This window comes from Arachis stenosperma, chromosome 4 (assembly GCF_014773155.1).
Source record: "Arachis stenosperma cultivar V10309 chromosome 4, arast.V10309.gnm1.PFL2, whole genome shotgun sequence".
NCBI lineage: Eukaryota > Viridiplantae > Streptophyta > Magnoliopsida > Fabales > Fabaceae > Arachis > Arachis stenosperma.
In genome coordinates this window covers 133,658,049-133,675,142 of record NC_080380.1, presented here as the reverse complement: position 1 = coordinate 133,675,142, position 17,094 = coordinate 133,658,049, and the positions used below count along the sequence as shown (strand labels likewise).

The window sequence follows — 17,094 nt, the reverse complement described above, 5'->3', positions numbered from 1 at the left end:
GCGAAGAAACAAGTAAGGAGTATATCAAAATAATTGGAGCCTTGGTTAAAGGTTGAAATATTGCTGGAGATGAGACCAAAGAGAAGAACACGAGCTTACCCAATGACACCAACTATTTTGGATGAACTATAAAAAATATACTCAAATTAATAAAAATATTACAATTTTAAATTATTTAAAAATATGATAAAAATATAAAAAATATTATTTTTTTATAAATAACAAATAATTTTTATATTTGGTAAAATACTTATATATTTGATCTAAAATTTTGTAGATAATTATTTAAAAATATATATACAAAAAACTGAATAAAACTTTGATTCTATATTTTTTTTATTTTTTAAAAATATTATTAGTTGTTAATAAAAATAACAAAAAATATATATTTAATAAAAAATCACTAAATTTTAAAAATAAAAATATCTTAATTTTTTAATTATGGTTACAAAAAATGATATCAAAATTTAATTTTAAAAAATTTCTTTATAAATACATATTTAATATTAAGTATTTTTATTACATTTTTAAATAATTTAAAAATATTTTTTTAATAACAAAATTCAAAAACATTTTTTTTGCATTAAAATAATTTGAGTATATTTTCTGTAATTTATCCTTTTTTAGTTTTTAATCAAAATTACTTCTCTCCAGTCTCCACCCCGCGTTATACTGTAATAAAAATCTTTCCTAAACCCATTACTATACCTCATTATGGTCTTATATGGCGGTCAAATAGTATATACAAGTCCAATTCTATTTAGCTGCTCTCGCATAAGCCATCACCATTGAATTGTAAACCTAGTAAAAGTCACCTTTATAAAATTGCATATTTTAATTATATATTGAATTACTTTAATTTTTATTTTTAAGTATTTTTCTGTCTGAAAAATTAAATCAAATTCACAAATCTGTTTAAGTAAATAAATAAATTAAAATGATTTGGATTAATTTAATTTAATTTAATTTTGTTTTAAGTAAGATGATAAATAAATCTTTAAAAATTTATTTTTTGAATAGATTAATTTCTAAAAAATATATTAATAAAATTTTCTAAAATAATATATATAAATACATAACTTCTAAATTAATTCTTATAATTAAAATAAAATTTTTAATTTAAACTAATTTATCCACCTTTATTATTAAAAATTTTATTAATATTTTTTTAAAAAAAATTAACCTATCAAAAATATAAATATTTAAAATTTATTTATCATTTTACTTGTTTGTTTATTTCAATTAAATTTTTATAACGAACCAAGTCCAAATTTAATTAAATCCGGTCCCATCCAACCGACCATTAAACACCATAATGGCCTGGTGGGAATTCCAAGGGACAATATCAGTCCCCTCTTTATATGCCTAAGAAACAAGTCAGGTTTGCTAAACCAAAATCTCTTTCTTGATCTCTCTCTGAACCCAACAATGGCACCAGGCATATCAAGAGTTGATAGAATTAGTGCATTACCGGATCCGATTCTTGTTCACATCCTTTCTTTTCTGGAATCTAAAATGGTTGCAGCAACAAGCATTCTCTCGAGCAGGTGGAGGGATCTGTGGCACTCAGTTCCCACAGTGGACCTCGATGACGCACTCTTCCCGGATGAGGAAGAACTGTTTGTTCGCTTCGCATACGCAGTTATACTCTCGCGAGATGTGACGCAACCCATTCTCAATTTCCGCCTCAAATCTGAGTATTCTTTAAGTGCTCAATGTGATGTAGAATTGTGGCTCAACACCGCCATACAGCGTCAAGTTGGGAGGATTGAGCTGTCACCGCCCATTTATTCTGATATAAAGTTGCCGATTGGAATTCTGACATGTTCAACCCTTGTTGTTCTCAAGTTGGCAAACTTAACAGTGGACCGTATTTCAACAGTACAGTTACCGGCTCTTCAAACTTTGTATATGGATGGGGTTGAATTTGCAAAACGTGAATATGTTGATATGATTCTCTCAGGATGCCCAAATATTGAGGACTTGCAAATTGAATCTCTCGATTTGTATCTAAACTTCAGACCTCTTGACATCACTTTCGGCAATCTAATTCACGTGCAGTTCTCTGTGTATGATTGTAGATGGTGGTTGCTACTTAGACTGCTCAACTCCTGTCCCTTGCTTCAAATTCTTGAACTGAGAAAGGTTGATGGAGAGTAGTAAAGGATTTTTGTTTTCCCTTCTATTTTTTCTTGTATTGGAAATTATTTTATTGTTTGTGATGCTTCGATTGCTTGCAGGAGAAGAAGATATCGGCAAGTTTGTCGGATCGACTAAGTCGGCATTACCCGAAAACCGTTCCCGGATGCCTTTCATCGCACCTAAGAGCCTGCACTATAGACAATTTTCATGGTGCTGATGTTGATATTCAATTTGCAATATATATTCTGCAGAATGCAAGTGTGTTAAAGAAGATGACCATATGTTGCTCGAGTTCCTCAAGAAAAGAAAATAGGTTTGAAATTTTAAAAAAGATATCTAAGGTTGCTAGGATCTCTACAACTTGTGAACTCTTGTTTGAATGATATTATAGTCTCTTCAGCTTGTTAGTGTTTTATTTAGCTTTTACTTGCTACCTGCGTTGCTGTTTGTTTTGGAAGACATATAATTAGGGTGGAATAAATGTCATGCTTGTTTCTAGTTTTTATTCTAGTTGATGAATGGCTAAATATTTATATAATTATATAATATATAGTTATTGGGTGGGAATTTGTAAATTGTGAATGGTGAAGCTTGAAAATTTGTACGTGAGAAATTAAACTAACTAAATTGAAGAATTCAAATTGAATTATAATTATTAAAAAATTACATAAGTTTTAATACGATATAACAGCAAAAAATGATAAAAATGGTATAATTTAACAAATCAAAATTGATCAAATTAAAAAAAAGGTCAAAGTTTGTAGTTAGAATTTATCATAATTATGTTAGTATAATTATCAAGTAGTAATATAAAATAAGTTGTCAACTTATTATTTTGTTAAAATTTTATAGAGATATTAGTTAGAATTGATCAAGAACAACTATATAACTAAAAAATTAGCACATTCAAGTTTGTAAATAGGTATCATATTCATATGTAGTGATATTATTAAAGTAAAATATATGCGTAATGTAGAATGGAAAAGTCTAGGGGCCATCAACTTTATTAAATTCTGGCTAACATATAATCAGCAAAAAAAAAGTGAGTCTTTGGATGAAATCTCACACCAATCTCACACCATTAAAACCATCATTGATGGTTATTTGATGGCTACAAATCACAAAAGTTATTGGTTCCCTAGCATTCCTCATGTAAAATTAGTTGAGAATTTTTACTTTAATAATATCACTACACTTTTTGTAGTTTAAAAATATCATTCTTTATATGACCTCAACACCTCTTTTTTTATTGTTGAAAATTCTGTCGTTTAAATCATTGAAAAGAGCCCAGACAATCACATCTTTTGCTCCTCGTGCCTTTAATGGTTCTTGGGACAATCCAAATTCTATAAAAGCATACCATATCTGTCACGTAAACTCACATAATAAAAATAAATAATGAACAAATTTCATCACATTTTTACACAGGACACATATATTATCACTTTGGTAAATAATGCCTAATCTATTCAATTTCTCTTTAATATTCATCCTTGAACAAATAATCCAAAAAGCTCAATTCTCGAAAATACCAACCTTTTCTTGATCGAATTTGTAAAACTATAACTCATAATTTCTTCTAAAAAGTCTTCGATTGCAATATACCTACACAACTGTTTGTTTTAAAAGACATAAATAATATAATTTGAAAAAAATTGTGTTCATAATAATATTTAAGTGATTCTAGTTCTTGCCAGCATCAATGTCATGCTTGTTTCTAGTTTCTATTTAATTTGACGAATGACTATAATCATTTTCAGTGAGGGCTTGTAATTTGTAGTTGGTGAAGTGCGACATTTCATATAGAAAAAGTCTAGGGGTAGTAATTTTGGTGTTTTCTAACCATTACTTAATCATCAAAATAAAAGTGAGTGATCTCTTACCATCAGATGTAATTTTACACTATTAAAAATACTATTGATGACCAATTGATGGTTATAAAACACTAAAATTACTGTCACCTAGCATTCCTCTTTCATATATTTATAGTCTCATATAGAAACAGAATTGATAGATAGATTAATTAAGTAATTCTTTGCCTAAATAAGAATCTTTTGGTCTTTTGCATGGGTGAAAAAAATAACTATTTGAACTTAATTTTTTTTTGTGACTATTTGATCTTAATTAAGCAAACTAAACCAAGTCTGGAAAAAAAGAAAAGAAAAGAAAAGAAATCTGTTTTGTGCAAGTCTTTCTAAAAGGCATGCAAAGGAACACAACTACCAGGGCAAACAAGGGGTGAATTTCTGAAAGTTTTCTATGATTCTAAAATAGCAATATAATATTATATGATCAGTGAATATTATTATTTTTAGTTAATACTAATTTGTATTCATATTTATAGGACAAACAAAAAAATATAATTTATATTTATATTTATTAAAATTATATATATAAATTAATACAATTTATTTGTAACTACATTTTTTAAAATTTACACATATAAATTAATAAAATTTATTTATTAAAAATAATTTAGTATTTTTATTAATTAAATAATAATAAAAATTCTAAAAATTACTTACCCACAAAATTTATAATTCTAAAACTCTCGTAATATGTATGGGTTGTAAAATTTGACTTGGTGCATTTGATATTAATTCCTTGTTTCTTAACTCTATCATCTGTATATAAGGGTAACAGATAAAAAGGGACTTTTTATTCCATGAGTTTTGATACTTTAATTAAATCAAATTAAATTTTTTTTATAATAAATTTTCGGGTAAAAAACCCAAATGAGCCAAGGGCAGCTCATTTTAACCCAAATCAGCCAAATCAAACTTTGATACCTCAATCCACCAAAACTCATATTTATGTAATTTGAATCAATAGGATTCAAATCATTTTTCCACGTAATTCGAATTGACTCCATTCGAATTACTTGCAAGAACTTTTTCAACCTAATTCGAATCAATAAGAATCGAATTATGCACGCAATATTTCATAGTAATTCGAAACGATAAGCTTCGAATTAGGATAGTGTAGTTCGAATTATATCAATTCGAATTACTGGGAGAATGGCACGCGAGTGATTTTCGAATCAAATTGATTCGAATTATGTGTAGTTGGTGGTAGTTAGTAATTCGAATCTAATTGATTCCAATTACAAGGGATTCGGCTATATAAGGAGTTCGAACCAAGTTCATTCGAATCACTTTCTCATTCTCATACCCCACCAAATTCCAGAGAAAACGACCAACATTTGGGTCGAGTAAGACCGGAGCGGCATATTCAGGCAATGGGGGACGATATTGGGAGGCTTTATCGTTTGGATGGAGTTGCTCATATTGCCGGGGTGATCAACGACGAGGTTAGTGGTTTATGATGTTGCGCTGTTGATAGTGTTTTCTGTTAGTGGTTTATGGTAATGGTTGATGATAGTGCCATTTGTCCGTGTCTTATGATAGTGGTTTAGTGATAGTGGTATTTGTTATTGGTTTTTGATAATGGTTTATGTTATTGTTAGTGGTTTAGGATAGTGGTTTAGGGAAGTGGTTTGGGATAGCGGTTTAGGATAGGGGTTTAGGATAGTGGTTTTAGGCAAGTGGTTTTTGTTAATGGTTTTTTATAGCGGTTTATGTTAGTGTTAGCGGTTTAGGATAGTGGTGTGGGCAAGTGATTTTTTTTAATGGTTTTTTATAGCGGTTTATGTCAGTGTTAGCGGTTTACGATAGTGGTATAGGGAGGTGGTTTTTGTTAATGGTTTTTGTGTTAGTAAGTTTTGTTATTGGTTTTTGTTAGGGGTTTTTGTTAATGGTTTTTGATAGTGGTTTTAGTGACGGTTAGTGGTTTAGGGTAGTGGTTTATGATAGAGGTATGTGGTAGCTGTTTTTGTTAACGGTTTTACTTGTTAGTGATTGTTGTATTTGTTAATGGTTTTTTCAGTTTATATTTTGTGTCAGAAGTATGAATTTTTGTTTATTTGGTTTTTTTACAGTTCATATGGATGCCCTATAGTGCACTCGACGTCATCCAGATTGTCCATCCTGAGGTCTTGGAGCCTCGGCATACGATGTTATGGCGATGTGTGACGTCCCTGATTTATTTTGTGGTGGTCGAGTGGCATCAGGTTGATAGAGTGTTACCGCAGTTTGGTGGCTTTCAGCCCCACCGCGTCCCGCCCTGAACATCGACTTCTTGATGTCGAAGGACGGGAGAGGAGGTGATCGTTGGTTCCCGTCGCACTTACCCGATTGGCATCTTCACTGGCAGGAGCGTGCGGAGCACATTCTACAGTTCGACATCGTGCCCGATCCAGGCCCCTCCCATGAGTTCTTGGCATGGTGGCATCAGCACGGAAAGAGGTTCCTTTCACCGGAGATGCTCTTGGGGGATCCGAGAGGTATTTCTATTCCGGAGGAGGCTACGCAGAGGGGTGTAGGCCGAGTTCCAGAGATGGACCGAGTCGACGATGTTCCTGACAGACGTCGTATTGAGAGGAGAGCCCGAGTTGGGACACGTCGTAGCTAGCGTGAGGTAGATTGGTTGGAGCAAGCTATGGATGACGTTGACGACGCAGTTAGGGGTGGCGGGAGACGACGTGGTCGTGGAGGCAGGAGCTGCACCTAGAGAGGCTGCCCATCAGCCTGGGGGGATGCAGCTGGAGGAGGTGATGCAGCGGGGGTTGATAGGCCCCATTAGGGGGGTCATGATGGTGAGTGGTATGGATCTGGTATGGGAGATCCCACGAGCCACACTAACGCTGGTGGTGTGGGTGGACCTCTTGGAGATTATTTTGTCGGTGTTCCCGGTGACGATCAGACCCTTCAAGAGAGTACTCCATGGGTGAGTCCGGGCTCTATATTTCCAGACTTCCTTGCTAGCGATGGCGTTGTTGCCGAGTTCGGTGGACCGCATTTCCTTGAGGATATCAGGACCATCATGCAGGAGGATGAGGCTGCACCAGGACGGGTTCACACGTCAGGGCCACAGGCACCGCTAGATGTAGATCTGAACGAGCCACCCACGGTGCCTCCTTTGCATACCTTTGCCCTTGGTGGGACACCTGCATCGGCCCAGACTATAGGGTCACATTCAGTTGCCGGCCCGTCATCATCCAGACCCGTCCATGTCCCGCAGAGGACCCCGACACAGGCAGCTCCTGATGACGACAGCGACTCGATTGAGGATGAGGAGCCACTTGTACGGCGACCACACAGGACATGGGTTCCACGCCGTTGTTTCACGGGGTCTCACCTCTTTAGATGACTTAGGGATATTAGTGTCGTGTTGTTATGTTTATCTTATGTACCTTCTTTGTTGGTTATCGTTCATATGTATGGTTTCATTAAGGTATTTGTTCATGAAGCAGTTACTTTCTAATTATGTTATGTATTATCAGACATCCCATTAGCTTATGAACTTTGTTTTAGAAACTTAAATCCATAATTAGAATGACATTCAACTTGCATAACTTATAAGTTACAAATTAGTTCCACGTAGAACACTGGTTGATAACTGAAGTAAAATACATGTGCTGATACTAAAATAAATAAAACCAGATGCAGCAATGCTCCTACTCATTCCCACCTGTCCTGGTGTGTCGTCCGGCTTGAGGACAACTCCGACGAGTGTGTCCGGGCTGCCTGCAGAGGCCGCATCTCTTTGGCCGGTTTGTATCTGCATCATCCATGTTGGTGCGAATGCGTGTGGACCTTGGACGACCCTCCTTCGCATGCCTCATGTTCGGATCCGGTATAACGGTAGGCCCGGCATAGGGTGGCCAGAAACCCTCCGGAATAGGAGGTGTAAATCCCATCTGGTAGACACCGAAAATGAAACTAATGCGATAGACCTGGTGGACGTAAGGCTGCCAAGTAAGACGTGAATAAGCACAGCACACCAATGCGTGAGGACACGGGAAATGAAGTGCTTGGAAGTATCCACAATCACAAGTCTGAGACCCCAGTGAGACCCTGTAGGTCCCAAGTGAGAATGAACCTGTTGGCGTCGTCTCTGCCACGGTGTACTCCGAGTTATCCCTGTCATAAACAGTCACCGTGAAGCACCTGGCTGTCTTCAGGTTGGCCTCGATACACTTGACTAGGTATTGATTGAATTGTTGTCCAGTACCCATATTAGCCTCGGCCTCCCTCCCCTTACGGACAAATAGCTCAGCCAGCCTTTCGTATGTGGCCTTCACTAGCGAGCACACAGGGAGGTTCCTTACCCTCTTCAGGATTGAATTGACACACTCTGATATGTTGGTCGTCATGTGTCCGAATCTCCGACCCTCATCACAGTACTGTGTCCACAACGAGTACTCAATTCGGTTTGCCCAGTCACACATTGCCGGATTTTTGGAGTGCAGGATGTCAAACCAGTAGTCAAACTCTACCTCGGTCTTCGCATATGCGGCGTTCACAAGAAGCCTCCGGGCATCTTTACCCTTGAAGGTGAGGGCGAAATTCGCTGCAACGTATCGAATGCAGAATGCCCGGTATGCAGACGAAGGTAGCCATCCCCCATCAGGTGCCTCAAGTGCTGCCTTGATGCCGTTATGCCTATCTGAAATAACTAACAGACCTGGCTGAGGTGTCACGTGCTGACGGAGGTGGGAGAGAAAGAAGGACCATGACTCAGCATTCTCACCCTCAACTAGGGCGAATGCCACAGGGAGTATGTTGGAATTCCCGTCCTGTGCAATCGCCACAAGCAACGTTCCCCTATACTTGCCATATAGATGGGTGCCGTCAATACTCACCAACGGCTTGTAATGACGAAATGCTTCGATACAAGGGGAAAAAGTCCAGAACATCCTATGAAAATAAGCCTGAGACTCGTCGACCTGTCCACCAACTCGAACAGGGCAGGTCCTGAGGACTGCTACAGTGCCAGGCATAGTCAACTGAACTCCTAAGACCCACCGAGGGAGCTCGTTGTACGACTCATCCCAGTCCCCGTAGATGATTGCGACCGCCTTCTACTTCGCCATCCACACCCTCCTGTATGTAGGCCTAAAGCCAAAGTGTGCTGCCGTTGCATTTAGAAGCACCTTGATGTTGACGGATGCGTCAACCCTAACCATTGGCATGATGAATGTCGCTATCACGTGGTAGTCCAAGCTCCTATGGTCGCTGGAGATGGAGGTGGAGAGATAGGTATGCGGCCCGTTGTACCGCTTGACTTCCCAGATGCCCTTGCGTTGTCGGAGGCTCAGCCTAATCAACCATGTGCACCCATTCCCAAACTCAGAACACTTTCCCACGTACCTGCGATAGTCAGACTCAACTACCTTGTACTGTACCCCTCGACGGATGCTGTACGTCTTGACACTCAACAGCGCCTCATCTTTATCCTGGAATTGTTGACCAACCTGGAACTCTGTCATACCGGCAGACCCTTTGGTATCTCTAGCGCCAAATCCAGCTAGCTGCCCAGGATGTTCGTCATGCTTCATGGCATCCAGATCCAAAGATGAAAAATGGGGTGGGTACTGATGTGTGCCAGAACTAGAACCACCAGTAGGCCTTATCGGATCACTCGCTCCAACATCATCGCTGCTTTCATCAGCGATAATATCCGGCTCGACTTCATCATCATCTGGATCATCACACAATCCCTCTCCAACACCAGCCGGTGGAGGACACTGTACTTCAGTCGGATGATGTTCCCCATATCCAACCTCGTCTCCAACATTGCCGCCGAGATCAATAGCAAACGATGGGGAGGCGGCAGGCTGGACCGCTGCCTCATACACTAGAACGGAGGAAGAAGCAACCGCAGGTCTCGAGCTCGAACCGGCCACCGTGGCTATAGTGTTGGCATTCCGGTTCGACCCACCAGAGCTAGATACCACGTCGACGAACTTCGCCAACAGCTCTGGTGTCCTCACCTCGGGAAACTGCCTACGAGAGAGAAACATGACCTGCAAGTCCTCATCACTCCCGATCGTGAAACAATCATACTTCACCGTATCGTGGAGCACCGTGATTGGAATGCGATAGAAAAACTTCTTAACCCTTTTCACTCCTTCCAGACCAAGTTTGCCAAGCACGGAGCTAACGAGAGCATCGTAACTGGTTGTGGGGCTCACGATAATACATAGAGGATCCTTATCGGTGAACTTCACGCCAGACCGAGTTTTCCTCTTAATCGATCTTCTGTGATGTACTAGCACTAGAAAACTATCCTCACTAGCCATCTCACTTCTTTGTTCACAGCAACATGATTTCACACCATATATATAGAAAACCACTCCAAACTAATTCGAATCAACTTCATTCGCACCATATATATATAATTCGAATCAATTACATTCGAATTACCCAGTATTCGTAATTCGAATCAATATGTCTCGAAATATGCAACTATTCACCATTCCATACTAATTCGAATTAATATACTTCGATTTATACTTTCGTGGTTCGAATCTAATTGATTCGAATTACGTGTTAGTTTTCATGCATAATTCGAATCAAATCGATTCGAATTACGTGTGACTATGCTTGCATAATTCAGCACAATTCAATTTGAACTACGTTGAAAGATTTACAAATATTAATCGAATTCAATCAATTCGAATTATGAGTTAGGCTAATTCGAATCCTATTGATTCGAATTATATGAATATCTAATCTGGTGGATTGTTGTAGCAAAGTTTGATTTGGCGGATTTGAGTAAATTTGAGCTGGCCTTGGCTCATTTGAGTTTTTTGTCCTAAATTTTCTAACTATGTGACATAAATATAAAAAGTAGAGTTTATGTTTTCTCTTATCACCTTTTAGACAAATTAAGCATAAATTTATTAAACAGAAATAATTTTTTTAAGTTTTTTAATAATTAAAAAAATTAAGTATAATTTTTAATTTTTTAATATTTTTATATTTTTGTTAACCTTACTTATAAAATTGATAAAAGATCATATTTTATTTTTTTAATTATTAAAAAAAATTGAGAAGACCAATTCTCTACCATAAAATTTACCTTTTTTTTAATTTTCTAGCACCGCTGTCTCATCATTACTGTAAATACAGGAATTTGTACTTTATTCTTATGTGTTTTGATTTGACATTTTAAAATGTTCAAGTTGATAGTAATTACCATGTCATAATTAGAAATTACCAATTTTTTTACTATAATCATTTGATCATCTCTTTTCATAGAAATGGATAAATCGAAATTACTAAAAATTTGCAAGATATAATTAAGAGATGACCTCTTTTTTTGTTCTTGACAAAGAAAATATACTCCAACCATTTTAAGTGTCATTCTAGTAAATTTAGATACATTCCAAAAGCTACCCATCCAAGCTAAGAAAATTAGGTTTGATGCGCAATATCTATAGCAGATCGACGGTGCATGAACAATTAGTGTGGAATAAATATCATGCTTCTACTTTATTTAATTTCTACTTTCTACCTTTGTTGCTGTTTGTTTTGGAAGACATATATATAATTAGTGTGGAATAAATGTCATGCTTGTTTCTAATTTTTATTCTAGTTGATGAATGGCTAAATATTTATATAATTATATGATATGTAGTTATTTGGGTAGGAGCTTGTAAATTGTGGATGGTGAAGCGTGAAAATTTGTACGTGAGAAATTAAGCTAAATTTATCAATTATTAATAATTAAATTGAAGATTTAAATTGAATTATAGTTACTAGATTATTAGAAAATTATAGAAGTTTTAATATGATATAAGAGCAAAAAGGTTATAAAAATTGTATAATTTGACAAATGAAATTAGTTCAATTACAAGAAATTAGTAAAAGTTTGTAGTTTGAGTTTATCATAATTATGTTGATATAGGTATCGAGTAGTAAAACAAGTTGTCAACTTGTTATGTGTTAGAATTTTATAGAGATATTAGTTAAAATATCAAATAACTACATAATTAAAAATTAGTATATTCAAGTTTATAAATAGGTATCATATGTAGTAGTATCATTAAAATAAAATTTATGAGTAATATAGAATTATATTACGTTGAGGGTTTTAATTCTTCTGCTGCCTCGTGTACTTCAAACAAAATGTCGTCCTGACCCAGCTTCTCCATGTTCTGAAGTTTGTTTCCGAGTTCCCGAAGCACTTTTGCTGCTTCAGCGCCTACCTTCTTCATCAGCTCACTTTGGAAAACTTGCCTCTTCTCAGGTGGAGCCTGATAACCGAAAAGAAATCTTAATGACTATTAGAATCATTAGCATATCGTATTTATTGTTTTGTGTTTAGCATCTATAAATCACTGGTTGTTTGCTATATTATTATTATTATTATTATTATTATTATTATTATTATTATTATTATTATTATTATTATTTCTAGTTTTTGTAAATCTGTCAAAAGTTAACTTTGTCAACATCTAGATTTACTCAATAATTTGTTTTGCGGTTTTTTTATTTAAGTTATTATATTTTTATTATAAAAAATAACTAAAATATTCCTATTACACTAAATCCTAACTCTACAATGGCGTAGAGAAAAAAAAAGGTTAGAATTTAGAATTTTTAAAATATATATATATATATATATATATATATATATAATAGAAGTATTTTAGTTATTTTTTATAATAGGAATTGATCCGTCACCTTATAACTCAGTCTTTATTATACATTATGAGTTATAACTCGGCGTTAACTATCATTCATTTTTTTTGCTTGTAACTGACACCTTCATTACCGACTTAATGACCATCATTTCTATCTTAATGACCAAACGGTCATAACATCAATTTTATTCATCAATTCTATGCCTATAAAAGAAATCTTCTATATCTAATATCAGGGAGTAACATGATAAGTTCCATATCATATAATACATTCTATATTCATAGAATTATTATAAACACAACATAACACATGATAACTTTCATTTCATGTCTTACATTCTATATTCATAGAATTATTATATACCTCTTAAACACTTACTGACTTGAGTGTCGGAGTGTCTTTTGTAGGTACCCACCCCCTTGTTCTCTCCTTGCCGACGTATAACTCATCCCGACGAGAAGCTTGAAGACATTCATCGACGGACGAGCTATACACCGGCCAAACTCAGCAAGAACAATTGGCACCGTCTGTGGGGACGAGTAAAATCATTCCCACTCCCCTTAGATTCATAAAACTTGATTTACATTCAAATTTTTTAACCAATCTCAACAATCTTGTTTAAGATTTTTAATACCTCTTATCAAATTTTAATCTATCGTAACTTTTTATAAAGTATATACTTTATACATTCAAATTGCTTCATTTTTACGTATCATAATATTCCACATCTCATAATCGATTAATGAACCAATCCGAGAATAAACTCGGCTTTCAATCAATCCGGAAAAAAACTCGGTTTTCAATCAATCCGAGCACAAATTCACTTATCAAATTTGCTTATTTTTTTCAAAGTTTTCTATTTACACAAGTAAAATTATATATTTTATTCAACATACTTTTATATTTATATTTTGAGTAACTAATACTTACTGATTTATTAGTTATATTCAAACCTCAATATATGTTCTATACAATAATGACATATAATAACCATGTCAATTGCATTTTTATTTCATTATGTATTATATTCTATTGCTTAATAATTTCATTTATACAATTAAATGACAATAATGATGAGTTTAAATCTTAAAATTGGATTCTATTAAAAAATTAATTATATATCAATTGTATATAACTGTTACACTATTCACTTTATGCTATTAAATTTTATGTTACTATTTGTTTAATGTATAAAATTAAACAGGCAATTTATTATTATTGCACGAAGAATATCCCTCGTCATACTGTAACTACTAGAAACATTATACTAAATGTATAATTCAATAACTATTATCTTATTACTTTATTATCAAATTAAAACATGTCCTACAAAACAAAATTCAGATATTCACATTTGGCATGTATGACATTCATATATGTCGCCTTCTTCTCTACAATTATCAACTTTCAAGGTATTTTATTTTTTTTACTTTGAACTATTTTACTTTTACAATATATATTATTCAATATATGTTGCGACTTTATACCTATTAATTTTCTCAATTTATCTTATTCATGTCAAACCTTCACTATAAATTGTAAATATTCAATAACTAATTGCTTTGAGCGAGATATTTATCAATAAGTTGTTGTGGGTTGGAAAAATTCCCAAGACAATTAACCATTATATCCTCGGATTATACAATCGATTCCGTCAATGGATATCTATCTCTGAACTTTCAGTTCATATACAATCAAATGCTAAAATTGTTCTTAAGCGGAAAAGTATCCCTCACACAACTATCTTGATTGAACGACTCTTATCACTCAATTATTTTTTGAATAAGTGCCGACATAATAACCCGACTAAGCTTGGGGGCTCACCATATCATTATTCACTCATCTTTTAACCGAGTTATAACTCATTTTATTTTCTAAGCTTAGCCTGGATCATATGATCGGCGGACAAAGCTTGGGGGCTGTGATCCGTCACCTTATAACTCAGTCTTTATTATACATTATGAGTTATAACTCGGCGTTAACTATCATTCATTTTTTTTGCTTGTAACTGACACCTTCATTACCGACTTAATGACAATCATTTCTATCTTAATGACCAAACGGTCATAACATCAATTTTATTCATCAATTCTATGCCTATAAAAGAAATCTTCTATATCTAATATCAGGGAGTAACATGATAAGTTCCATATCATAAATACATTATATTCATAGAATTATTATAAACACAACATAACACATGAAACTTTCATTTCATGTCTTACATTCTATATTCATAGAATTATTATATCTTAAACACTTATTGACTTGAGTGTCGGAGTGTCTTTTGTAGGTATCCACCCCCTTGTTCTCTCCTTGCCGACGTATAACTCATCCCGACGAGAAGCTTGAAGACATTCATCGACGGACGAGCTATACACCGGCCAAACTCAGCAAGAACAGGAATATTGTAGTTTATTTTTTTATAAAAAATATTAATTTAAATCGATTTGAAATTTGATTTACTAATTTTTTAGTTAAACCGATTTATTTGGTCTAATTTTAACAAAAATAATACAGTTTAATCGATTACTTATGTTAAATTTTAATTGTTAAAAAATATTTAAAAAAAATAATATATGTGTCTTTTATGTGAGTGACTCCCTTGTTTAAATACATAACAAATGACATTATATACCTTTTTTGATTTTATATTATCTTTCGTGGGTGACCTAAAACCGGATAGTTGGGCTTGAATGTGTGACCCAAATGTATAAAGAGGTGGTCTCTGACTTAGTTTGCGTCCGTGAGCTGCCGTTCGAATTGTGTGTTTTGAGGAATGGGGGTGATGCCTGCAAAGACAAGACACTCTGATGTCTAAGTCAGCAAGGGACTAAGCAAGTTGTGAGTATTGAAACTTAAATTTACCTGAGGATGTCAGTGTATTTATATATAGATGGTGAGCCAATAACCACCTTTGAAATAATTTCACTTTTGATGGTGGATAACCGTACCTTTATCTTAAGGTTGTTAGGATATCTTTTCTAGAAGTAGATGTGAGATTTAAGGAAGCAGTTACTTATTTAAATAAGCCTTCTCAGCCAGCTTACATCGTATCCGACCTATTTAGGAAGGTCGGGTGAATGGTGAAGGCCAACCCTTTAGGTTGGGTCTTTTTATATTAACTGGGTCTAGCCATTGCATTGGGTCAGAGTATAAACATATTAAAATTGAAATATTTTTTTCGATCAAATCTCATCTTATAATAAAAAAAATTATATCTTCTTCGTGTCCTCTTGATTTTTTCAATCAAATCCCATCTAATTCAATATTTATCTTTTTCACTTTACATTCTTACTCTTTTTTTTAATCTTTTTAACTCTTCATTTTCTTTACTAAACTTTCATACTCTTTCTTCATCTTCTTTATCTTTTCATCTTTTTTACTCTTGCTTCTCCTGTTAAGACACCGATAAGCATGAAAAGGACACAGATTTCAGGAACAATGAATAAGAGTTTGTTGATTCTTTACTAAAATTTTGGGATACTGAAATTTTGATTTAATTGATAACTAACCCTACAATAAAAAAAAGAAGAAAGAGAAAAAAAAGAAAAAATGATACTAAATTGGACAAATTTTTCTTTTTTTTTTTTTTGTTGGTTGCGCAGTTGCAGAATAAAAGAGAAGATGAAGTTTAGATTTTGATAAAGGAAGAACAAAATTTGGTATTTGCAAAATATATTAAAAATAAAGAAGAAGAAAAAATCATTAAAATGGCCTCCAAATTTTGTGTTTTTGTATAAGCCAAGTAGATTGATACAAAAATTTAATTAAAAAATATATATAAAGATGTATATTTTATCTTTATCTTTTAAACTAAATATATTACACAATGTAGTATTGTCTTTTGTCTCTGTCTCTATAATGCATTAAAAAACATCCTTAGCAATTAGAAAAAGTAGTTGCTTAGCAGTTAGGAATCAGGACACTCTTGCTTGAATGATATGTATAGTCTCTTCAGCTTCTTAATGTTTTATTTAGTTTCTACTTTTTACACGTGTTACTATTTGTTTTGGAAGACATATATAATATATTGTGGAATTCATAATAATGTTTAAGTGATTTTATCTCTTGCCAGTATCAATGTCATGCTTTTTTCTAATTTCTATTCAATTTGGTGAAGTATTACACATCATATATTTATAGTCACATAGAAACAGAATTGATAGATTAATCAAGTAATTTTTGTCTAAATAAGAAACTTTTTGTCTTTTGCATGGGTGGAATAAAATAACTGTTTGAACTTAATCAAGCAGACTATACCAAACCAAGTCTGGAAAAGAGAAAAAGGAAAGGAAAGAAAAGAAACCTGTTTTGTGCAACTCTTTCTAAGAAGTAAGAACCTTTGTTCTGCACTGAAAGATATGCACAGGGACACAGCTAGAAGAGCAAATAACGGGTGGATTTAAGAAAGTTCTCCCTAGTTCTAAAACTGGGAGCTATATTAGGAATCTTGGTT

General features: G+C 34.1%; 3 protein-coding genes across 3 annotated transcripts; 1 reads left to right on the top strand and 2 right to left on the bottom strand.

The window, feature by feature from the left end:
* The first annotated feature begins 1,393 nt into the window (after positions 1-1,393).
* On the top strand, positions 1,394-2,699 carry LOC130976649 (F-box/FBD/LRR-repeat protein At1g16930-like). Its single transcript, XM_057901562.1, has 2 exons — positions 1,394-2,145; positions 2,241-2,699. Exons 1-2 carry the CDS (start codon positions 1,429-1,431, stop codon positions 2,523-2,525), a joined length of 1,002 nt encoding a protein of 333 aa, XP_057757545.1. The 5' UTR covers positions 1,394-1,428; the 3' UTR covers positions 2,526-2,699.
* Positions 2,700-7,657: 4,958 nt separating this feature from the next.
* On the bottom strand, positions 7,658-8,983 carry LOC130975577 (uncharacterized). Its single transcript, XM_057900349.1, has one exon. It carries the CDS (start codon positions 8,981-8,983, stop codon positions 7,658-7,660), a length of 1,326 nt encoding a protein of 441 aa, XP_057756332.1.
* Positions 8,984-9,064: 81 nt separating this feature from the next.
* Positions 9,065-10,285, bottom strand: LOC130975576 (uncharacterized). Its single transcript, XM_057900347.1, has one exon. It carries the CDS (start codon positions 10,283-10,285, stop codon positions 9,065-9,067), a length of 1,221 nt encoding a protein of 406 aa, XP_057756330.1.
* Positions 10,286-17,094: the final 6,809 nt, after the last annotated feature.